Source organism: Tachysurus fulvidraco, chromosome 8 (genome assembly GCF_022655615.1).
Source record: "Tachysurus fulvidraco isolate hzauxx_2018 chromosome 8, HZAU_PFXX_2.0, whole genome shotgun sequence".
NCBI classification, from domain to species: domain Eukaryota; kingdom Metazoa; phylum Chordata; class Actinopteri; order Siluriformes; family Bagridae; genus Tachysurus; species Tachysurus fulvidraco.
The window spans coordinates 13,156,922-13,180,881 of NC_062525.1; the positions used below are offsets into that span (position 1 = coordinate 13,156,922).

General features: G+C 40.4%; 1 protein-coding gene across 14 annotated transcripts in view; it reads left to right on the forward strand.

Annotated features, from left to right (window-relative positions):
- Positions 1 to 22,595, forward strand: part of sun1a (Sad1 and UNC84 domain containing 1a) — a 27,812-nt gene extending 5,217 nt beyond the window's left edge. For 2 of the 14 annotated variants that reach the window (XM_047817219.1, XM_027177585.2), the window contains 22 exons: positions 6,265 to 6,462; positions 9,057 to 9,256; positions 9,379 to 9,405; positions 10,293 to 10,598; positions 10,859 to 10,978; positions 12,466 to 12,576; positions 13,142 to 13,222; positions 13,759 to 13,866; positions 13,996 to 14,094; positions 14,843 to 14,936; positions 15,443 to 15,501; positions 15,596 to 15,765; positions 15,841 to 16,110; positions 16,214 to 16,312; positions 16,399 to 16,442; positions 16,775 to 16,919; positions 17,016 to 17,279; positions 17,403 to 17,487; positions 18,519 to 18,634; positions 18,772 to 18,939; positions 19,622 to 19,714; positions 21,873 to 22,595. In XM_047817219.1, coding sequence (XP_047673175.1) covers positions 6,265 to 6,462; positions 9,057 to 9,256; positions 9,379 to 9,405; positions 10,293 to 10,598; positions 10,859 to 10,978; positions 12,466 to 12,576; positions 13,142 to 13,222; positions 13,759 to 13,866; positions 13,996 to 14,094; positions 14,843 to 14,936; positions 15,443 to 15,501; positions 15,596 to 15,765; positions 15,841 to 16,110; positions 16,214 to 16,312; positions 16,399 to 16,442; positions 16,775 to 16,919; positions 17,016 to 17,279; positions 17,403 to 17,487; positions 18,519 to 18,634; positions 18,772 to 18,939; positions 19,622 to 19,714; positions 21,873 to 21,989 — 2,974 coding nt within the window. In that variant the 3' untranslated portion in view covers positions 21,990 to 22,595. Of the gene's footprint in view, positions 1 to 5,188; positions 5,424 to 6,264; positions 6,463 to 9,056; positions 9,257 to 9,378; positions 9,406 to 10,292; positions 10,599 to 10,858; positions 10,979 to 12,465; positions 12,577 to 13,141; positions 13,223 to 13,758; positions 13,867 to 13,995; positions 14,095 to 14,842; positions 14,937 to 15,442; positions 15,502 to 15,595; positions 15,766 to 15,840; positions 16,111 to 16,213; positions 16,313 to 16,398; positions 16,443 to 16,774; positions 16,920 to 17,015; positions 17,280 to 17,402; positions 17,488 to 18,518; positions 18,635 to 18,771; positions 18,940 to 19,621; positions 19,715 to 21,872 lie in introns of those variants that run through there. The other 12 variants (XM_027177583.2, XM_047817221.1, XM_027177587.2 and 9 more) reach the window with 12 other exon arrangements.
- Positions 22,596 to 23,960: the final 1,365 nt, after the last annotated feature.

Consider the following 23,960-nt stretch of genomic DNA (forward strand, 5'->3'; position numbering starts at 1 on the left):
TGCTTTTAATTAAAGTGACACATCTTACAGTTGCTTTATAATCCAACAGAATCTCAGAACGCTAACACTAATGCAACACAATTGTAAATGGCTTTAGTTAATTTCTATTCTCATCTAGCTCATCACGATGAAAGTGAATTGTGAGAGATATGGTTAATTTTTTTTAAACAATGTTTTAAGGTCTTAACTACGACTACTACTTTTTTTAATAGAAAAAAAATTCTTTTTGTTTTCTTACAAATTTTTTCGTGTTAAATCATTTAAAGTCGCTTTATTATTACTGACACGGCATATAGCATTTTGAAGCTTTGTCAAACTGTAGTTCAAATATTCCACCGTAAAATGTTAACACAATTTTTTGCTAATAAATAAAGAATAATTTTTCCCCCCAATTTAAGTCAGTGGTGCTGCAATTTAATGCAGGTTTTGTGTTGACAAATAAAATGATGACAACAACAACAAAAAATCACTGTCATTAATAATCTCATAATTCATGCTGTTTTTGTTTTGGTCTTTTTTTTGGTCATTAAGTTTTTCAGGAATTGCTTCAAATCCTTTTCATCTTATGTTTTTTTTTGTTTTAATCAAGCTTTATTAATTATTTTGTTAATTTTTTTTAAGTGAACTTGCCTTTATTCAGTGTCAAGGTTTTTTTTTTTTTTTTTTTTTTTTGTTGGTTGGTTGGTTTTGCCCCTTATTCTCATTTCATCATTTCATCTTGATTATCTGCCAACCACAGGCTTGCAGACACAAGCTCAGTTCTGTATTTGCCCTTTGTTTTTGGATTTTTTGTTGTATTCCCGCCAACATTACAACACATCTTATTTGAGCCACATGTATTCAGCGAGCCTTATCTGTTGTGGTTTATTTTTTTGGCACGAATATCTTGTCTCAGGTGTTAAACACCTGCAACATGTGCAATGTCACCCTCCTGCTCCCAGGCTTTTGTGTTGTACAGATGTGAATGTGTGTAATTGCAGGGTGTGCGTTCTCTTGTGTTGCTTCACTTTTCTGTTTCATAGCTCCTACATAAGGTGCAGGAACAGGCATTGTAGTGCGACTGGTATTTGTGGTATTCGTAAATGGTTTGAAGCTCTGAACAGTTTTTTTTTTTACAGGTGTCCCCTCATTAGTGTGAGATTTATTTGGACACCGAGCCATGACATGAGAAATGAGCTATGTACGTTCTGAACTTGTTCTCTCAAGGGGTGTGTTCCTGTTTCAAGAAGTTATGGAAATAGACTGTGTGTCTGTGTGTGTGGCCCCATAGCACGTGTTTGTGACCAGTTGCCCTACTGAAATAAATTTTTACTGACCTATCTGCTTCATTCAGAAAAGCACTAGTATGAACTGGATTAAAATATTGAAAATGAGAAGCCAGTTCATTGGAATTGCCTCAGTCATAGTAAAGTGTGGGTGTGAGAGAAACGAAGATTGGATGATTGACAGTCCAGGTCTGTCTTGTTCTTCAGGTCTGAGGAATGACTTATTTCTGTTACATGTTGCACACCCCAAATATATTAATGTTTTTAACAGTGAGTCGGAAAAGCCTGCAGGCTTCTTGTCTGCTTAAATAACATTTTTCTTTGTTGAGCACGCTAATGTTTTTGCTGCAGGAGAAGTAAACAGCTAAGGGATGCTTTAAATGTGTCCTAAATCATGTGGTGTTCACCACTTTTGTAGTCTAAATATTGAATATTGTTCACAACAGAAAGTCCCACAAGAAGTGCACTTCAAGCACTCGGGTGATTCATTTATCGACTGTGGACTCTTGCGTAGAGAAAGAGGGGTGGGTTTATCTTAGCCATGTCTTTTAAATGAGTTGTTAACATTTTAAAATATGCTGATAGAGCCAGCGACGTTGCATTATGTCAAGCACTCATCATTTTCCTTCAACTGGGAAATGGCTTCTACTTTCACTCAGTAAAAAAAAAAGGCAGTTGGTGCTCGGTCCAAGACGATAAAGAGAAACCTTTAGTAACTGGATATGGTTCAGAAAGGTACTTTTTAAAGCCCACGCTACAGAAGACCTAAATCTTTATATTGTTCCCTACTGTTCTGCTTTTGTCATTTAAAGCCTTGCTGCGTTCCTCAAGTACAGCCTGTTAGTGCTGACGTACATTTTGGTTGATTAGGATTTCTGGATTGGGTTGGACGATCTGCTGCTCCGCTATCAGCCTGTAGCATGTTTGGTCACACCCACCCTCCAACATGCACTCCATCCAAAGCTTTCTCAGTGCTGTGCTCTAATGTGAAACCAGATCCAGAAATATAAGTGATGCACTAATTGTGTAATGGCAATTTTACTTCAGTCACTATCCTCTGGTATCTTGCATTTTCACGCTCGAATGGAGATAGACCATATAATCAAAGGTTTGCGTGCTCCTGCCCATCACGCTTGTATGTGGGATCAATACGTGATCTAAAGCTTTATTAGGCCATCCTTAAAAATATTCTTGTTTGCTGCAACCCGACCGACCCGGTCAATTTAGGACCGACTAAATTTTTAATTTTTTTGCTTTAAGTCCGACCGACTTGCCGGTTATAAATTTGCGTTAAGACCGACCTTTTTTTTTTTTTTTTACTCTTCAAACAACTAATACAAAAGCAATAAAATAATATTAATTATATTTTAGTAAGTATTGTAAATATTTAAATTGCCTAGGCCTACATACAAACAAAGGCTACTTTCTTTCTTTTAAATAAAAACCTGTGACGTCATCTATGTTTACACTATTGGTTAACAGATGTCACTCTATGGCCTGTACGTTTGCTTCGTCTCGTACTCTCAATCACTGTCAGAGTCAACGGTTCAGGCTGCGGCTGCAGTAAACAAAATGTTCATGGTCCCCGTTCAAAGTCATATGGGTTCGGGCACCATAATACATCTAAAAAAATTCATTAGAACAGCTCAACACCGTTTTAACTTGGCACGAAGTTCTAGAAAAACTGTGTCCAGCATCCAAATGAGGTTTGCAATGATGCGCCCAAAGGCACGGGTTGAAGACCCAGTCAGTGACGTCACGATATGCTAATTTGTTTAAAGTCATACCATCGTAATCACCATCACCAAAATTCTAATTTTTATTTTTTTATTTTTTTACTGTTACTGCAAACCAAAATATTTAAGGATGGCCTTATTTAGATTGCTCAAGACTGACACTTTTAATACAGCACTAGGAGTTTACTGTAGTCTCGTGTAGTTTGTGCTAACTGCAGAGTTGGGTCTGATTTTTCTTTTCCTAAATAATTAATAAGGTCATACTCCAATCCTCTGAAATCTTTCTTGATCCTTAAAACTGACTGCTTGAGGAAGCTTAACTTGATGACTCCGACCTCCACATTTAGAAACTTGACCCAGATATTAACCGAGTCTGCATGGTGTTTAGCATCAGACTGATAGTTTAGGTGTCTCCAAAATCACAGGAAAGGTAGACCCCAAAACACTCCCAAGTCTTGTTTTTCTGATTAGATCCTTGTGTACGTTACACTGTAAAAGACTGGCTAAATAACGCATGGCTGACATTTTCAAACACCATCAAAATCTCGCTAATCTTTTCAGCAGTGAGGGTTTTTTTTTTTTTTTTTTAAACTTTTGGCCAAGTCATTTCATCCGGTATCTTTATATCAAGGACTGGGTTGTAGTTATAGGTTCACTCTAAACATCCTGATCCAGCAGCATTGTGTGTGGAATTTGTTTTTAGTTGATTATTACCTAGACATATCCTTTCTCCATTGCCTGTTTTCCATTAATAACATTTCAGGAGGTAAAAGCAGTTTAACTTTTTTTTTTTTTTACCCCAAAAGAGAGAGAATTGTTTGCAGCAGCTTTAATATAATCCTGCATATGACTAAAACTTTAAATTTTCAAGCCGTGACTAGGAAAACGACCCCTCCGCTCTGAAATCCTAACCGTGATTACATAGGTCGCTGTTTTGAAGAGCATGACACTCCTCACACTCAGCTGACTAGATTGTTACTAACATACACATTTTACATGGAACACACAAAGAGTTCCAACTTGCATAAGAAAAAGAAAAACACAAGAGAGAGTCAAGAGAAAGAGCATTAAGGAAAATTACCCAAAAATGTTACCTGTATAGAAGCGATTTCAGTTAAGATTTTAGTTATAAATGTTTTCCTACATGTAGTTCATACTCTTGGAGCAACCAAGTACTTTATTTGCCATTTTTTTCTAACTAGTATGCAAATTTTATTTGAAATTCTGTTATGGCCTGGGGGGGGAGAGAGAGAGAAAGAAAGAAAAGGAGGGTGAGAGTAAGAGAGAGGGTGGGCGAGAGGGGTGTTGACAGGAAGAGAGAAGGAGGGTGAGGGAGAGGAGGGATGGAGAGAGGAATGGAGAGAGAAGAGGAGAAGGAGGGATGGAGATTGCAGGAGAGCGGGAGAGGGGGGGGGGAGCTGTGACTCAGCATGAGAAGCAGTTTGAGTGAAGAATCAGGGGTGAAACCCTAACGTGGACTTCAAGCTTGTTAAACCTTCTTCTCCTCTTATAATTGTATAATCAACACTAGCTCAGTTGTCATAAGTTTGAAATTACCAGAAATGACCAGGGCTCAGACAAATGCACTCCCCAGCAACCAGAATTCTATTCATTACATCTCAACCACACACGGATCCTTCTCTTGCGTTATTCCAAAACCTGTGGGAAACTCTTGCAAGGATTATCATTTTTAAATTAGCCTAATTTTTGCATGTAGTCCACTATGTAGACGAGACGATTTTCATGTGACTGCTGCGTAGCTGCTTCTTAGCCGTAGAGCTACTGTAACTGCTAGGCAGAACCTGGGATGATGCATGGAAACTTGGATCCCTTTACATTAATAGATGTTAGTTTTCTTCGATTCTTGTAGTTGATCATTTTCATTTGGAAACCTTACTTCATTGAGTGAAATATTACTGAACGGTTAGAAAGACATTTCTTTCAATCTAATGTGAAATAATGCTTGTTTAGCTGTAACCAGATTGAAGATCTACATGCTGAAAATCTAGCTCCATGTTGTTCAGTTTAGTGCAGTGTGATGTATTGTATTTTTAGAAACAAAGGGCAAGGTGTCGCTGAGCAATAAAGAACTGCAGAAACGCAGAACTCTGGATGGAGGGAGGGGATAGCGTGAGTCATTGAGTGGCTTCAGTGCTTCCAGCAGGAAGTAGAGTAAACCTCGATGTCCCTCCCACAGAGTTCGGCCCTGATCTGCTGACCTGCTGTAGGTTTTGTGCGTGTAGGTGGTAACGTGTGTCCACTGGGATTTTTCCATGGCATGAGATTTGACGACAGGTGCGATCTGGAGAGCTGGGGCTGGACCGTGCTGTGTGTATCGCCCTACATACAACTTGTTTTAACTCCTTTTTTTAATTTCTTTTCTTTTTCTTCTCTTTTTGGTCCTGTGAACTGTGTGGTTGAGGTAACGTTCTCAGTTAGCGCTGAGCTTTTATGTCGCATAACAAAAGACCTCCGAGAGGTGCTAAGTGTTAAGGTCATTGCTGCAGCGTTCTCAATTCTCAGTTCATATCGGTGCATGCCAGCTGCCCGTGTTTCAGCTGTCTAGGCAAACGGCGCAGGCCTGTTGCAATCAGAGCAGCTCCAAAGTTCATGAGCATGAACGCTGGAATTGTTCCCAGAGAAATGGCAGTTGGTGGTTTATGGATTTTTTTTTTTCTTTCTTTTTCTTTTTTTTCTCGCCCTCTCTGCATTGGAAACATTTAGTCAACTAGAAATTGTGGACAGGCACAGAATGTGGAAGCTTCCCACCCCTCTTTTTCTCTGCGTGGCTGAGAGCTGATTTGTTTTCTTTCAGTTCATCGGGTAGGCAGGGCTTCCTTCTCTGTTTAGCAGCAAGTACATTCCCTTGCTGTTTGGTCTTCCTGTGCTTTTTGTTTTCAGTTATTACAGTGCCCGCACAGTGCCGCTCCTGTTCTGGAGCATAGCCGTAACCTCTTAACCTCTATTCTGGAGAGTGTTATTTTTAAATGCCAACTCCTCGTTCCATTGTCTATATGTACACATGGGATGGTTTGAATTAAGCATAAGTAGACTATTAGACTAATTTCTTCATTCTGTATGAAAAAAGAAAAAGGATAATCAGTTTATTTAACACTGATCTCCTGCAGCATGTGTGAGATGCTTTCTGACTTTGTGTTACAACTAGGCCTGGTTTTTAGATTAACGCTCCTGTCTGTCTGATCAAAAGGACTGTCATAAATTAGAAAAGCAGTAATAATGATGGTACTGTGTGTGTCATCCAGCTCCAGCTACTCCTCGTCTGCTCTGGAGTACGAGAGGGAACATAAACTCGCTCCGGTGTTCGAGTCACCCAGGATGACGCGACGCAGCCTGCGCCTGCACACCAACTCCGCTCGCTACGGAGACGACAGCCTGCTGGACTCCTCGGTCAACCGCAGCGTCTCCTTCAGTACCGAAAACAGGGTTCACCGGGAGAGCAAGTGAGACAGCTTTACTACTAATGAGGATAATCTGTATTTACATCAGCAGTGACTGGAGTCTAATCAGTTCCAACATGCCGAGACAAATCCGATTTGAGTTTTTGTTTTTAATGTGAATATAAAGAGTTGATGAGCAACGGTTCAATGCAATAAGAGAGATTTCATTTATGTAAAAGTTAGCAGTAAAGATTTGATATGCAAAAGTGCTGCTTTTGCACCATATTACAGTTTAATAATATCACAGGTTTGTTGATTTCATTTATTATTTGCTTTTAGTTGAAAAAAACGAATCCTCAGCTCATTCCTGATAAGTCAATAATAAATCCCGTTTATAGTTACAGATTTTATTTTCCACCTAATGACCGCATGAGTGTGTAATATTCTATTATTTTGACTTCTCAACATTCTAACCTATTAGCTTAACAACAAAAATCTGACTTAGTGTGTTATTTCTCAAAAATAGTGTTTTATTTCAGAACATTACTATTTATCAGTATTCTATTTTGAAAGTTTAAAGTATCTCGAAAGTTTATTCTGATTTATCTCAAATGTTCTCAGAATTTAGTTGTTATCTTTGTCACGTATTATTGTAAATTAGGTTGAACTGTATCAAATGTTAGATGTTTGGCTGAACTGCAAAATATTCTTTTTACGCACGGTTTCAGGATTTAGTCTCTGGCTCCTCTTATACAGAAAACGTATACTAACAACAGTGAATACTTTTAAGCGTACGCCATTTGAGCTGCTGTTTTATTTTTATCAAATGTACAGTACCTACCTGTAAATCTAGCTAATTGTTATCCTATTAAACAGCTTTGAGCTGGGCACTAGATAAGATTTTCACTAGTTGAAACACCCCATTAACAAATGCCCATATGTGTAAGACTGAAATATGAGGAATATGAGAAGTCAGAATTCTGAATTTCTGCCGCTTAAAAAAAATCAAGCAGATCGCCGTTATGTAATTTTTTTGCTTTTCCCTCACAGCTTACTTGAAGAGCAGCACATTTGCTGAATTTCCTCCACTAGTTTTCTGTAGCTGCCCACATCAGATTTAAAACACAGATTCTTGCCTACAAAGCCAAAAACGGACCAGTGTCCACCTACCACTGCACCACACTCCCTATGAGCCTCTAGCACGACTCCACTGGACCCACCGTCCCTAAAACCCCTTTTTCCACCGAGGCCGTTTGACTGCTGGTTCGGAGCCAGAGCCTAATTTAAAGCCAGTTCTTTCTTTTTCGACACCCAAAGCACCGGCTCCGAACCAGGAAAAGTGGTTCTTAAGTAGCACCAAAACGTTGCTGGTCTAGACTTAAGAACCGCTTGTGTCGGGGGCTGTGGGCGGGGCTACTGTTAGCGCATTTGATAATGTACCTTAAGTATACTAATGTTTGATACACTTTTACTTTATCGCAATATGATCAGTTATCAGCACACATGATAGTAGGTAGCTACATGCTAAGGCTAACTCTTTTTTTTTTTTCTGTGTTAATTTAATGTTATTTACTTTCTCGAGTGCACCCTACGTTTATACAAATTGCCTGGGGCTGCATGTACACGTTGGATACGCCGCGTTCTAAACCGGTTCTTAGAAGGCTCGCTAGTGGAACCAACTTTGAACCAGCACAAGCTCTGAACCAGCCCCCGGTTCTTTCTGGTGGAAAAGGGGCATTAGTGTACAAGGAAGCCATGCATTAAAACCCCTTCCTGTCCCTTTAACCAGGTGGTAGGAAGAACTGCACCGTCTGTCCGATTGGCCGACACACCGTTGGTTTTCAAACAAAGATTTCATCATCGATTCCTGTGTATTAAAGATAAACTCACCATCGATTATACACTTTCCTTGCTATATACTGCAGTTCAAAGATATTCTCTAAGCATTAAGTGTAAAAATGAGCCATGGTGATCAAACCATCCTCATTACTTTGCTTACTCGATGTTTCTAGTTTCTACTCTCTACAGTCCCATTTTCTTAAATCTCATGTATGCTTCTTAGAAATACATCGAATTCAGTGAGGAAAATATCTTTGGTCTTTGTTCACTCTTATTATTTAGGTCTGTATCTACTAGAAACACATGTTTGGTTTTGTTTGGGTTTTTTTTAAACAAAATTAACATGAAAATAGAGGAATAAATGAATAAAATCAACAGTCTCCGCTTTTGTATTAGTCTAAAATCATCGATTTGATTGAAAAAATCAAGATGATCGCTGTATGAATTAAACCGCAGCATGTAGACATTTTTTGTGTACTAAGTGTTTAAGTAAGTGATGTATATCATTTTTTTTGTAAAAGATCACAGTAAAGATTCTGATCTGAAATTCACTAATAAATGTCGCTAATAATATTTAGTTGTTTTTTTTTGGTGTTTGTTTTTTCTTCCCCCCTTGTAATAGGCGTATAGAGAGCGTGTAAATCTCTTTCGTTGAAATAACTCAAAATTCGAACCTATTGGTTAAAATAAGTTTCAAATTTTTTTTAAATTTATTTTATAAAGTTGTCAATTCTTTTGAGGCTAAACAAAAATTGAGGCATTTAGTTACCGTTTAATTGTGAATTTATTCCTCACTTTGTTTTTCACCTTTCTTTCAGGACCGTGAAGAGCAGGAGGTCTCAACGCTCTGTATCCGGTTCAAGTACGCTCCTTCAAACTCCGGTGAAGAGCCAGTCCTTGGCACAACAGGCCCACAACAGCAGCATGCACAGTTGTGCTGCAAGCGACGCCTCACTTTTGTCCTCCATGCTAGATGAGTCAAGCATCCAGGAGCGCACACTCGTCGACAGCTTCTGGGGTCAGTGCATGTTACAGGACAGTCTTATGTCCACATCAGCTTTTCTGAGCCAATTTGATATGTGATTGCTAAAAATCTTGTTTGTTTTTGTTGTTGTTTTTCTGTGCCCCATCCTGATTTAGGATTGGATAAGGATGGAGATCTCAAAGGTATGGCATTATCTCTTAATTAGAATGAGTTTTGTTCAAGATTTTGCTTTGTTCTATCCATACTGAACGTGTGTGTGTGTGTGTGTAATTTCTAATTTGTAATGTGTGCTGTAAAGAATTGATTAAAATGTTGGTTTTTTCTGTTAATATAGACTGACAACACGGTTTTCTATTTATCTCAAATATAGTAGATTATCCAAGCTGTGTCTTCGTCTACTTTTGATAATTATAGCATTCAGAACGTTTTTTTAATTTTTATTTTATTATTCTGTCATGGAGCGATGACATTTGCAGCTCTTTGTTTTTGTTTGCCGACTGTGTTAGTGGGGTTTGGACACTGTTGTGAAGAAAGATTTGTGCTTGTGGTACAAAATCAAACATGGCCTCGGGCAACGTTGGTTTCAGGTCCGGTTACACAAAGACCGGTGAGACGTGGCAAGTTCACAGGGGCAGGGTGAGAGATGGAGATCATGTACTAGCTAAGAGGAAAATAGTCTGATTTGCGTTTTACCTTCGTCATGCTATTGGGATGAGTCGTTTATTTGCGCACTGTAAATCCTGATTATATAATTACTCTCCTAGATGGTTTTTTTTTGGGGGGGAGTTTTGTGGGGGGTTTTTTTGTTTTTTTTTTTAGCATGCAGAGATAACGATTGCACAAGTTCTCCATGATCTCAGCGATGCACAGGCACTGATCCAGCGTTGTAACTGTAACACTGACTTTCATAGTGTTGCTGTTTGTTACAACCCACATAGTGAGCACTACAGTCTATTGTGGCAATTGATTGAATTTGAGGAGATTGTAAATTCAACTTGTAGTTGAAGTGTTTTTTTTTTAGGTATTTATTTATTTGTGTGTTGATTTTATTAATTTATTTATTCTTTAGATCAGACTCTCCACACAGACCACAGCTTCTCTCTGAACAACAGCGGCACACACATTGCTCAGACTCAGACCTCCACGTTACACAGTGGCTACATCTGTAGTAACTGTGTGGCCAGCCGCTCTGACAGGAGAGATGCTCTCCAAGCCTACTCCTCATCCAAAACCTGCTCCTCCTCCTCCTGTTCTTACTCCTCGGCCGCTCTGCACAGCACGGCGGTGGACGGCGCCGTCTCCGCCCCAAGCGCGGCCTTCTCCTCTCCCCACACTACGGTGTACAGCCGAGAGAGGAGCCGCCGACACCGAGCCGGTGAGAGATCTGTGTTCTCTTTTACATTCTGCCAAGGTGTGGGAGTGTGTTGTGTGGTTAGAGCATTTTAAATTGCCTTTTTTTCCCTCACGTTGACTCCTCTTTAATCTAACAATGAAAGTGCTCACTTATTTTCTAGCCAGTGCGTATGTGTCAGGTCATCATAATCCCATGCATGAAGTCATAATGCTAATTGTTTGTGGTGGTGTTTGGTGGTATTTAAGAAGTCTATTGTGTAACAGTATCTGGTTTGTTTGTAGGTGCGCTCGGAGTGCTCTCCGAGACCTTCCTGCATTACAGCAGGAGACTGTGTGTCTCTGTAGTGTGTGTGTTTACCGTACTCATGCAGAGCGTTCTCAAGACCTGCCATCTAGGCAAAGGTACCAGCCGTCTATTTGCCCCTGAACTCAATTCCTGTTCCGTCTTCTTATTTGTACCAACACACTCTCTCGACTTTGAAGTAAAGTATTTTCCGCACTATAAGGCGCACCTAAAAGCCTTAAATTTTCTCAAAAATCGGCCGTGCACCTAATAATCCGGAGCGCCTTATGTGTGCACCAAGTTCCAAAAATCTGTAAAAAATGTTGTTGTGCGACTTTGGTAAGTGCTCCGATTGATTGACTGTCCGACCATTTCCCGCTGACACATGGACGTAATACATACACTACGTACGCTGGTAGCGATAAACCAATCAGAGAACTTTACGTAATACGTACAGTACGTACGCTTACCTTCACCATGTCTTCGGTAGGTATACTACCGATATGTTGCAAAACATTTGTTTCTTCCTAACCATTATGTGCTCCACACTCCAGTCCAGTAGGTGGCAGTAAATGCACCTTAAGTTGTTTGCCATCCGCCAATAAAAATCGGATGCTTACGAGGCACAATTCAAACTACAGTTTTTGCCCGCCATCATCTTTGTTTTAGCATGCGCCTTATATAATATGGTGCGCCTTATGTATGGGTTAAGTACAGAAATAGACCCCGTAATTGAGACTGTGCCTTATAATCCGGTGCGCCTTATGGTGCGGAAAATACTGTAGATACATAGCTACCTGTTTCTTTTCACTGGACCTCCTTAACCGGTGCATGCTATTCTCTCTGAACATCTCACCTTCTTTTTACCTTCTCTCTCATGACTGTTGGCTCATCGTCGGCCAGATTAGCGATGAGCGATTTTTAACGTCTTAACAAGACCACATTTGATAGCGTGTAAGCAGATCGGAATGTCCGCATGACTCTAAGCATAAACACTGGTTTTGGCCAGGAGCTTTATTTACGCTACAAGATCAAGTTTAACATTACTTTAAGTTTGTGAGGAACTAAAGTGAGCACTAGAGAATCCACATAGCGGTCAGCCTGACAGAGCCTCCTCTATCCCACTAGCATAACCCATTCTAATTATCCATTATTTAAATATTAATAAACACACCATGGATTTGTGTTGTTAAGGCTGGCGTGAGTGTCCATGATCCGTGTTGTTGGGTGAGGGAAGGAGGGTGTGACTTATCAGAAATGAAGAAAGTGTTTACTCTCCGAGTGCTTTCTCTTTAATGCAGAAGAAATCCACACTTCTCCTGTCAGAACAAGCGAATATCCTTTCGTTTCAAAACGCGACTAACTCACTGGAATGTCTCGTGTCCTGTCAGGATTCACACTGCATGCAAATCACTGTCCACACAGATGCCTTGAATATACTCTGAGATACACAGCTTCCTTTAACCTCTGTCCCTCTTCTTTTTTTTTTTTTTTTTTGCCGTCAAGAAATTGTCCTCACGATTCTGTGTATTGATTTGATGATGTAAAAAGGTTACAAGTTGTATTTGTGTTGCATGTGTGCGTGTTAACCTCGTTCTCTCTGCAGTCCAGCTGTGCTCATTGACACACCGGTGTGTGAGGGTGTGCAGGAGAGCAGGCGCCTCCTCAGCTCAGTATATCGGGTTGAGGAAGACCAGCAGTCACGGTGCTAACGGAGGTAATAACGGAGGCTTGAGCACTGCCATCTCTAACCACTCCAGTTCATTTCTATGAATGAGATCACGGCGGTCTAAAGCCTTCTTGGATTCTTGAGCCTTGAATCAGTACTGTGGCTTCTGATTGATTGATTTATATATTTTTCTTCCCCTCCTGCTGTTCTTGTTTATTTTCTGATCTCGGCGTCTCCTCTGGCACTTGTCCGCCACGCCAGCTATCGTCACATTTCTTTCATTTCTGGTGTTGATGTTACACTGGTCTCAGACTCACTGAATGATTTGCACCAATCGCTGATTCGGATTCCTTTCCTTCTGTTATGACATCTCTTCTTGTCCTGACATCTACACAATTTAACCCCTCCAGCAAATCAGCCGAGCTCGACGTATTTCACGTAAACAAATGGCTTTCTCTTGCCTGTGGGTATTACCTTGGTTACATGCAAATCCTTCCTGTCTGCATCCACCCTGCATGTCCTGGGCTCTGCTCAGAGGGAGAAAGGCGAAGGCTGTAGGTGGAACTGAGGGACTAGAATGATTTTTTTATTTTGTTGTGCTGGTTTTCTGTAGGTCATGCTAGTTACTGTGGAACCATGAATGTAAATGAAAAGGTGACTCAAAAGGACCCGCACTCTCTTAACGGCCCTCTGTGTAAGTACAGCTCTATGTTACACTTTTTGTTCTGTCTCGCTCTCTCTCTCAAACACACACACCCTACAAACAAGACCTGCCATAGGTACAGGCACTGCAAGTCTGAATGGATTTGGTTATAAGCCACACACTGCAACGAAATCTGCTTTCTGTAAATTTTAGGCGGGCTTTTTTTTGTATTGTTTGAAGAGGTATTTATCCCACTTCCTGTGGCATAGGATCCATTGTGGGTGTGTTGATTAGTTTGCCCAGTGTAACGCTCAACAGGAGATGAGTCACAATCTCGTGCACAGCAAACAAAACCTACATGATTCACCGAAACGCTCGACAGCAGAAATTTAAGAGTTTGTATTTGTTCAAATATATCTATGGCAGGCCACAATGATTCACTTCTGGCTGTTACCTGCATAATGGTTTACCTTTTGGTTCTAACATGCCTGATTTTTTTTTTTTTTTTTTTTTTTTTTTTTTTTAAATTTTGTGATTTATTTTTTGTTTGTTTGTTTGTTTTGCTGTACATGTTAAACCCCTAACAGGTGACGACTGCAAAGAGAAACAGACTTCGAAGACAATCACAGTCTCTGCAGGGTCTTCCAGAGCCCCGTGGCTAGTAGAGGCTCTGTGGGCCCTTGTAACCTTTGCAGGTTTTGTACACACTGGTTTTTAACTTGCTTTATAGTCTGTTCCAGTTTCCATTCATGTGTATTGCGACCGAAACTGTGTTCAGTAAAGCATAAATAACTTTGTTTCCTCCCCCCGTTGATGGTGTCCAGGCAGCCGTACGTTAAAGGCAGGCCAGGACGTTCTTTCAGCATCCTGGTTTATCACAAGGAAGAGTCTTTCTGTTCTCTATTTGGCTGCAGTGTCTCCAGGTCATTATGATGGGATTTTCAGCTTCTTACACAATCCCTGCATGAGATGAACCAGTGGCAAAACCTCCTGGGCATTATTTGTTTTTCCCCTCTGACCCTTTCTTAATCCTGTCAAATACTATTCCTTTTGTCCCTGTTGCTGCGTGCAGTCTCTCGGTAACATCATGCCTCTGTGTCAGCACGAAGGCAAATCATTTTCACCTTCACGAGCATGAACTGTTAGTCATCAGTGAAAAATTTCAAGGCAGGTTACCTTGAGAGAGAGCCGTTGCTTTGTAGCCATTTAGTTAAAGCCACAATAGGGCAATTCAGATGCACAGTACTAGTCATGACCCCGAACTTAACACACTGGCATGAACAACAAGCAGTATCCTTAGGACTGTAAACACTCAGCGATGTAAAGAAAAACAAACTCCTCCTTGGATTATTCGAGTAGCTGAATTGACCTCCAGTTGTGGCTATAACTAATAATCATATTTCAAATATTGTTGGTGTGTTTTCTCATACAGCAGTACACGCTAGAGCTAAATCTCAGCCCGTACTGTTTACAGTGACTGCGTTTCACTCCCTTACGCGTTGACTAACAGCAATGTGAAGGCGTGCCTTCGTTCTTCTCTTCTCAGCTGATTACTTACCCTAATCTGTCTGGTCGCAGCCCCTGCAAATTCCCTAACCCATTGTGCTTATCTTCTCTGTGGCCTGATTTATGGCTGACCGTTCATGTGTGTGTGTGTACACTTGCGTGTAGGCAGTGCAGCTTCAGGAGCATTACAGTGGTTGGGAACGGCGTGGTACCAGATGGTCATGCTCATGTCTCTGCTTAACGTCTTTTTCTTGACTAGGTGAGTTTTCCTAAGTGTTACTATCCATGCAGAGATTTGTATCCGTGCATGTGGTAACCTGTCAAATTCCCTTTCAGATTGGGACTTGAATTTCATCACTATGCGTCGCTGTGTATTCGAAAACAAAACAAATCTAAATGCATGTCACTACAGACAGAAAACTACGGTGCTATACTGCGCATTTGTGTTGCAGATGATGGCAGGCAGCAAGTTTTTATGATTCATGGCATAGTGCAGCATATGTTCTACTGAACACTTTTCGCTGTCTGTCAGGATGTTTTATTTGTAATATACTATTTATTTACATTTGATCTGTTCCATAATTTATCAATATGTGAAAAACGTATACTAAATGAATTACTGCAGAGCTGAATGGCACCGGGAACTTCGACCCCTCAAATAAATGTTTTCGATTTATACATTTTTCTGAATTCCCACCTCATAAGAACTGATACGTCTCAAAACCAATGAAACTCTGAAGTATTACACTTTACCTCTTTCTGCAGGATCCTGCCTATACTACAAAAACTTTTCCTGATTATTCTTCCCTTTATCCTTTCCCTTGGTGAGTCATGTCGGAGGTATTTTTATTTAGATTACCCGAGAATCTTATCTGTTATTTTCATCTCCCAAACTCTAACCTGTTTTCTGTCATTTAGCCGTCCTGTGGTACTGGGGAATGTTCAGTTTCTCGACTCTTTGGCCTATAGTGAACATAACCGGAGACTCGCCCATAAATAAAGTACTCGATGTTCATCCTGATCTCACGTTATCAGGTAAAACCATTGAGGTTGAACCTGACATCACTGAATCAGAAGCAAGCTCACAGGTAAATGAATATCCAATATGTATCTTCTGCCTATAAAGTTTAACCGCTGCAGAATTACAGTTGCTGTGGCCTTAGCAGGAGCTGCCGGTCGTATCCGAGGCAGATTCCGAACGACTGGCACGGATAGAGCAAAGCCTGGGGATGCTGTGGGATAAGGTGGCAGCTTCAGGCGGGAAACAGGAAGAGCGGCATGCCGAGGTACTCGGCCTGTGCAGTTCACTGAAAGAAGAGCTGCGTACCAACACTGATAAAGAGTCCATGGGCCAGTGGGTGGGCTCGCTCCTAGAGCAGCGATTAAGCCTGCTGAGAGCCGAGATGGAGGAACAGACTGAGCGCTCACAGCAGGTACGTCTGTGACGGAACAAATTTCACCTTTCCGGTGAAGTACAGAGAAATGAAAGACTTGATGATTATTAGAGAGCACATTCTTCTCGTCTTCTTCCTCCAGCATCAGGACGAGTCTGAAGCCAAGGAAACCAGAGAAACTCAAGAGTCACGGCTAGCCAAGATCGAAGCTCTTCTTCAGGAGCTAGCACAAAGAACCGAGGTAGTAGATTTCACCACCTGATCCTAATCATGCCTCATTACAGTGTGGCTTGTATAACTGAACGTGTGTATGTTTGCTATTTATAGGAGTTACAAACAAGACCAGATCCAGAGACACCGTCTGTCATCAGGTCTGTCCCTCGCTATGTTATCGTTTAATTACTAAACGTTTAATATTCAGGTGGATTTAAGTGGTGCTCTGCTATACACATATATCATGGAAACTATCTGAGGTCGAAGATTCAGAATACTTTGTTACTTAGGTGTATAAAATTGGACCTCATTTTAACCACATCACCAGCTACAGCCAACCCGTGGCCACTTAATAAGCTGTAATGTCATCATAACTGTGACATGTAGAGAACACAGGATAAAACCGAGAACACGGGATTCTTAGAAATCGCGGTGTGGTGTGCAAACTGCAAAGTATCTTATTCACACCTGACCACAACTTTCTCTGTAGTGAGGAAATGGATAGTGTTCCTCACGCTGCTCTGCTGGCACAAGTGCACAAGCTGGAGGAAGCGCTGAGCAGCATCAGGGCTGATCTGCGGGGTGTGACCGCTTGTACAGGAAGGTGCGAACAGCTGGATTCTCTTCATGACACTGTAAGTCACTTGTCTGTTATTACCTTAAATCTTTATGGTATCATCTGCAATATGTTTTCTTTCTGATGCTTTGACGTCCGTTCTTTTGCTTTCCAGATTTCTGCACAGGTCAAGAAGGAGCTTCAGGTTCTTCTGTATGGCAGCGAGCAGAAGGACGTGAAGCTGCCAGGATCTTTGATGCAGTGGCTTTCGACTCAGTTTGTGAGCAACTCGGACCTGCTGGACTCACTCGGCACCCTCGAGAAGAGAATTCTGGGTAACTTGTCACTTCAGATAGAGGAGATGCAACAAAAACCAAGTGAAGAGACAATCACACAGAGTGTTCTGCAAGCCACAGAGCAATCTGGCTTATCAGAAGAGGTAAAAGAGTCACGAATGGAGCTGCATTCATTCATTCATTCATTCATTTATTTATTTATATTTTTAGTATATAAAGACAATTCCTTAATACTTTAACTTACTCTAATTAATCTCTCTCACCAGGACATCCAGCTGATCGTGCAAAATGCTCTGAAGCTCTATTCTGAGGACCGCATTGGCCTTGTGGATTACGCTCTAGAGTCTGGAGGTACAGTATCCAAACCAAATGCAGAAGTGATGATTTAAGAGAAAGCCCTGACAAAGCAGTCTGGTTTTGGTTAAGAATCAATATTGCAGTTACGAACATGCCGAAGTGTTCGCAGTGAGTTGTATTTTCAGCCTTTGTTTGCATTATAGAGGCTCAGGTCCTGTATGGAGTGGAATATTCAAAAAAAAACATTCCACTCCATACAGGACCTGATCCTCTATAATGTAAACGATCAGGTCCTGTATGGAGTGGAATATTCAAAAAAACATCAGATATAAATTCAGCTTGAGTTGGGAGTTTCCAGGGACCGAAAAGCTTGTGTGTTTATGTATCAGTCAATTACGGAATGTGAAATCGACTAATTTAAAAGCCTAATTTCATATAAAAACGTGAAATATTTCTCCTCTTTTAAAATAAAATTCCTCCCCCGAATTAGTATGGTGATGAAAGTATCCCAGCAGTACTTGGGTGGTCGACTATTTCTGGTAGTTATAATATACTATTTGGGTAATATTACCTACAAGAGTTTTGTGACCGTTTGCTTCACCGAATTCAACCTATGAACGATTGAGGCTGATGAGTGTTTTTAGAGAGTTGTACATGAAGGGAATGGTAAATGACATTGTAGAAAAGCTGAATTGCAGCGAGGAGTTTAGTTTGCTCATGGTGATGGGGTGTGTGTGATGAGGCTATGGACTTCTCTTCTGTAACATGACTTATCAGTATGTCCCAGTATTTTAAGTGCATAGTATAAATAAATTAGGTTGAACGGGTCTGCATTGAGCATTTAAGTGAACGTATCCCCGGTTTTGATAATCGAAGATTTAGATCTGTGTCAAATTTTGAGACTGTGCTTGAAGTGCAGGGTCTTTGGTGAGGGTCCATCTCCGACACCAGGTTCTTCCAATTTAGAGAATCAAGGTTGGATTTCTTTAATAGAGGTTTGAAAGCAGCTGTTTTGAGTGAGCGTGTTGTAAGTGAATGTTGAAGTCGAAGCTGCATGATGATCGTGTGTATGCGATTGTGTTTAGGTGGCAGCATCCTGAGCACACGTTGTTCTGAGACATACGAGACGAAGACCGCACTGATGAGTCTGTTCGGTTTTCCTCTGTGGTATTTCTCCCAATCTCCACGTGCAGTCATACAGGTAAGCTCCATTCCTACTCTGTGCTTACATTACACACACACACACACACACACACACACTGCTATACAATACAAACTTCTTTATAACACACACCCCCTTCCCTCTTCTTTGTGTTTTTTCCCCTTCTCCCACATCAGCCAGATGTACATCCTGGTAACTGCTGGGCATTTAAAGGATCCACCGGCTATCTGGTTATTCGACTGTGTGTGAAAATCGTTCCTACGGCCTTTTCCCTGGAGCACATCCCCAAAGCTCTCTCACCTACAGGCAACATCAGCAGCGCACCACGTAACTTCACAGTCTATGTAAGGCACACTACTGAAAGCAGACTGCCATAGACTTTGGGAGGGACTTTATTAGCCAGTGTTGCACATAAATGTGCCTCGTCATAACAGACAATTTTTTCATTATGCTTAGTTACAAGTGCGTGAATTGTTAGCTTCAATTTTTTTATTATTACACAATAAAAGGGTTGGTGGGGTAGGTAGGGTAGGTCAGCAGGGTGAGCATAGACGCTGCTTTGTGCAGTGCATTATGAGATTTTTAGGGAGTGATTGTTTTGCGTTTGAGAGAGAGGGAGAGACCAGTGCCATGGTTACTGAACTCGAGAGTTGATTGAGACACACCCTGGGTGAATCATGTTGGCCTTGCTGTTTAAGACCGGACATCTGACGGGTTGTATTCTGACTAGTGTTGGTGTCAAACGGTCAAAACAATATCTAAAGGCATAAAAATCTGTAGGCATAAAAATACTATTTATATCATGAACACTTTATTTTTTTTATTTTATTTTTTTTTGCGTTAACCTCTGAGCTGTTACACGATTATTTTTTTGTTTAATGCAGTAAAAGTTGAGCAGCAGGGTTTTTTCAATTTATTTATTAATTTATTTGTTTATTTTTTTTGAAGGTATTTTATAATTTATATTTACAATCTAAAGGAAGTGAGTTGTGTGTAGGATTGACTGACTGTTTCTGTTTTCTGAAGGGTCTGGAGGATGAACAGCAGGAGGAGGGGCATCTTCTCGGGGAGTACGTCTACCAGGAGGATGGAGACGCTCTACAGACCTACCTAGTCACGGTGAGGGATCTGCACTCAAGCTTACATTTACATGGGTTCTAGGAGAAGTTACCTACTTTGCAGGAGTTCCTAATTGATTTTGTTGTCTGTGTGGCCTTGTCCATCCTGCTCAAAGAATATTCCAAGCTGGTATTACCTCCTGTTTTACACCTAATTCAACTGTCCTCTGGTCCTTTTAGTCTCCCACAAAGAAAACCGGTCGTTTTCTGTAGATGGGGAGGAAAACAAAGTTTGATAGTTGCTACTTGCTATATCTGGCCTTGTCATAATCCAGATATTTAACACTCCCAGAATCACAAAATTGAAAAATCACTGCTGTAGAAGAAGCACTCAGCCTTTACTTGGTCTGGGTGAGTGATTACAAGCTCGACTACACGTACGACCTAGGGAAAGCATTTTAAGGAAGAGGGAAAAAAAAGGGGAACTGTTATATCATAGAATATCTAATAATACACACGACACAAGAACCTCATTCCTCCTCAGTAACTTCATTGCTATATATAAATTTAAGAAGTCACTCCCTGAGACGATGAGGAAGAAAACCTGAGATGAACACGTAGCTAAGGGGAGCCCATCGATCTTTGGGTGACACCAGAAGAGTGTGATGTGTATATAAATGTATATCCATTCCCTTCTACAACCGTCTACTATATAAACGAAGTTCAATTGTGTAAGCAGGAAATTTATATTAGCTTTAACATTAAGGCTGTTTTGTTCGTTATCTGTTCACTATTGGAGACTTTAGTGCAAAACTGTTCAGAGCAACTGCTGGCCTAAAGATGTCCGAGCAGTTGTTGTCCTAAGCTTCACTTTAAAAAAAAAAAATCCAATAATTAGACATCACCCTGATGGATGAATCCCATATGAATAGCACTTTAGATGACAGTCGTGGTTTTGAAGTTAAAACATGCTAAAGCTCAGGTTTGTGCATCTGTACTTTTATTACCTCATGTAACAAAACTAGTGACTCTTTTTTTTAAAAAAGAATTTTGTTTTTACTTTAAATCTCTTTCTACATACATTTACCGTATCTTTCTGTATTTTTTGTCTGTCGGATTTTTTTTTCCTGATGTAATGTTTACAACCTTGAAACTCTCGGCATCCTCTTTCTCAAGCTTTTTGATAAACTTTCTTTTCCCCTGCTCCCGTCGATCCTTAACCTTTCGGCTCACAGCACCTTGCTTAACGACTCGCATCCTGTTAGTTAAATCTTATGTAACAGATGAAATCTCACAGTAAGCATGTGTTGCCTGCCGAGGTCATTAGACTCAATAAGGCTCATTCAGATAACTTTTCCAGCCCAGGAATATTTCTAAATCTTTGTGTGTCCATCTATAGAGAATTTTGTCTGCAAACAACTAGCATTTCCTTTTCATGATCTGTGATCAGGTAAATTGTTTATATAAAGCATTTGATTGCTGTACATAAGCTCACAGAATGAAAAATATGTTCATAATGTAAATAAACTGTAGAAGAAGGGTGTAAAAATTAACTGCGGTACACAAGGTCCCCAGAAAACAGGATGCTTTACAAACCAATACAATGCAAAATTTAGCACATGCCTGTATGTAATGGGTTTCTCTCTCTTTCTGCTGGATTGAGCCCCTTTATTTGTTAGAGATATTTACTAGTATTTGTTGATGTACTGCCAGACACATGACCAACTGTATCTGCTGAATTAAACACATTTCAATAGTGCTTTCTGCTAAACCAGCTATTTTAGAGCAGTATGTTTGTATAGACAGGATTTCAGAGGTTTTTTGTGAATCCAAATTGCTTGATTTTGCTGGAGGGTTTTTTTTTTTTTTTTTGTAGAGGTTTTTGGGGTTTTTTGTTTTTGTTGGGTTTTTTTTTGTGAAATTGCAAGCACAGGATTCTTCTTTTAAACTCCTACCAGTTCCCCGACACCATAAATTATCGTTTTCTACGATAGCTGTACTCATGAATACCAAATTTGCGGTAAATTTCCAAAGTTGCAAGCTCTTTTAAATATCATGGCTGAAGTATCGATATTAATGGCTCGACTTAATTAACTTTTACTAGAAATGACCCACATGGTGTCGTCTCACCATCCAGTGGGCTTTCAGATATCAGGACAGTGAGTTGTCAGTTTCGTTATCTGTTGATATTGTTGACGTTATCATTTCACGCTTTCCAGGAAAATGACACCGAAGCTTTCCAGATCATCGAGCTGCGAGTGCTGAGTAACTGGGGTCACCCCGAGTACACGTGTCTGTACCGCTTCAGGGTGCACGGTGAGCCAGTACAGCAGTGATCCGACACTAACCTGGATGTGGAGCTTCACAGAGGAGATACCGTGCCACTCTACCCCAATGCAGAAACACATAACATCATTGCTTGCTTTAACCATTAAAGCTTTGTCTCTGTGCTTTGCACTCCTGTATCACTCAGACTACGAGTTCATCTCCATCTGGAACTTTCCCCATCTATTTTTTTTCCTCCCACTTCTGTGTGACTTTACTCCAGCATGCGACACAGACAGAGAGCAGCGAACCCGGCATGGTCTGAACTGCACTGAAGAACACTCAGTATGTTTAACCTTAAACAAAATGGACTACAGTGTATTTTAATCAGCATGTTGTAAATATTGTTCATAGTTTGTCCGCTTAACGTGTGTCTAATAATTTTGCATTTTCCAATAGTGTAATGATTTTCAAGTGCCCAGCTAAGAGAGACTGTTATTAATCACTATTTATTTTTTTATGTATTTGTGTTGATCTTAGTAAGACTTTATATTGTGTATTTTTGTAAATGCTTTTCAAATCATTTTGTAATTATCGAGGGACCACAGGTTGGCTTTTGCAATGAAGTTATATTTTGTTTGTGTGGGATGTTCTAATAAAGAGTAATTTTTTAGAAACTTTGTGTAAAATCCGTTATTGTAATCATTTGATATAAACAGAAATTGGAAAGAAAATCTTCTCACTACATCACACACACTTGTAACCATGACCATAATTACTTTCTGTAACAAATAGTATTGATGTCAGACCCCAAAGGTATATGATGCAAATGGGAAACTACACAGGAAGCATTTCTGGTAAACCAATGATGCACTAATATACTATCTGACCAAAGGTTTTTGAACGTGTGATCACACCCATATGTGTTCTTTCCCCCAAACTGTTGCCAAAAAATTTCACACAATTATACAGGATGTTTTCGTATGCTGTAGCATTACAGTTCTAATTTACTGGAACTAAAAGGACCAAACCTATTCCAGCAAAACAGTGCTACACATTGACATCCATAAAGACGTGGTGTTCCTTTCTTTGACGTGACGTACAGCAAGGACGGTGACCTATACTCAGAATTTGTTCTCTGCGTTTTAACCCACCCAAAGTGCACACACACAGCAGTGAACACACACCCAGAGCAGTGGGCAGCCATTTATGCTACAGCGCCCGGAGAGCAGTTGGGGGGTTTTGGTGCCTTGCTCAAGGGCCCGAGACGAACCCACAGCCTTAGGGTTAGGAGTCAAACTCTCTAACCATTAGGCCACGACTTCCCCCAGGGTGTCGTTCAGAGTCCTGTCCTCAATAACACTGAACACCTTTGGGATGAGCTGGAACACTGACTGAACCCCAGACGTCTTCACCTAGCATCAGTGTCTGATCTTACAAATGCTCTTGATGCACTGAATGATCACAAATCCCCACAGACATGCTCTAACATCTAGTGAAATACCTTCCTAGAGAGGGTGTGAAGATCAGGTGTCTTTGAGGCGACTTCACCGATCCTTGATGAGCAAGCTTCAAAAAGGGAGGCTCCAAAAATGAGGGGAAACCTTTCCTCATCCAGTTCAATTCAAATTAAATTTATTTGTGAAACAAAACAGGTGGGGAAATATATATATAAACTAAATATATACAATTAAAGTTTAAAATTAAAAAAATAAATATATTAAGTTAAAATACTATTTAAAATAATATATATATCCCTAGCCCTAATGAGCAAGACGGTGGCAAGGAAAAACTCCCTGTGAGTAAATGAGGAAGAAACCTTGAGAGGAACCAGGCTCAGAAGGGAACCCATCCTCGTTGAGTTGGAACTGGACTGTAAATAATGTCCTTCCTACAACAGTTTATAATGGTGTAACTGAGAGCTCCTGAAGAACTAAAGGGTTCATCGTAAACCCTGAGTTCAGCTCAGACCTGACAGCTGATAATCCAGGTAACAGCTGATAGTGGTGGTGTTATTATTATTATTACTTATTGCTCATCTT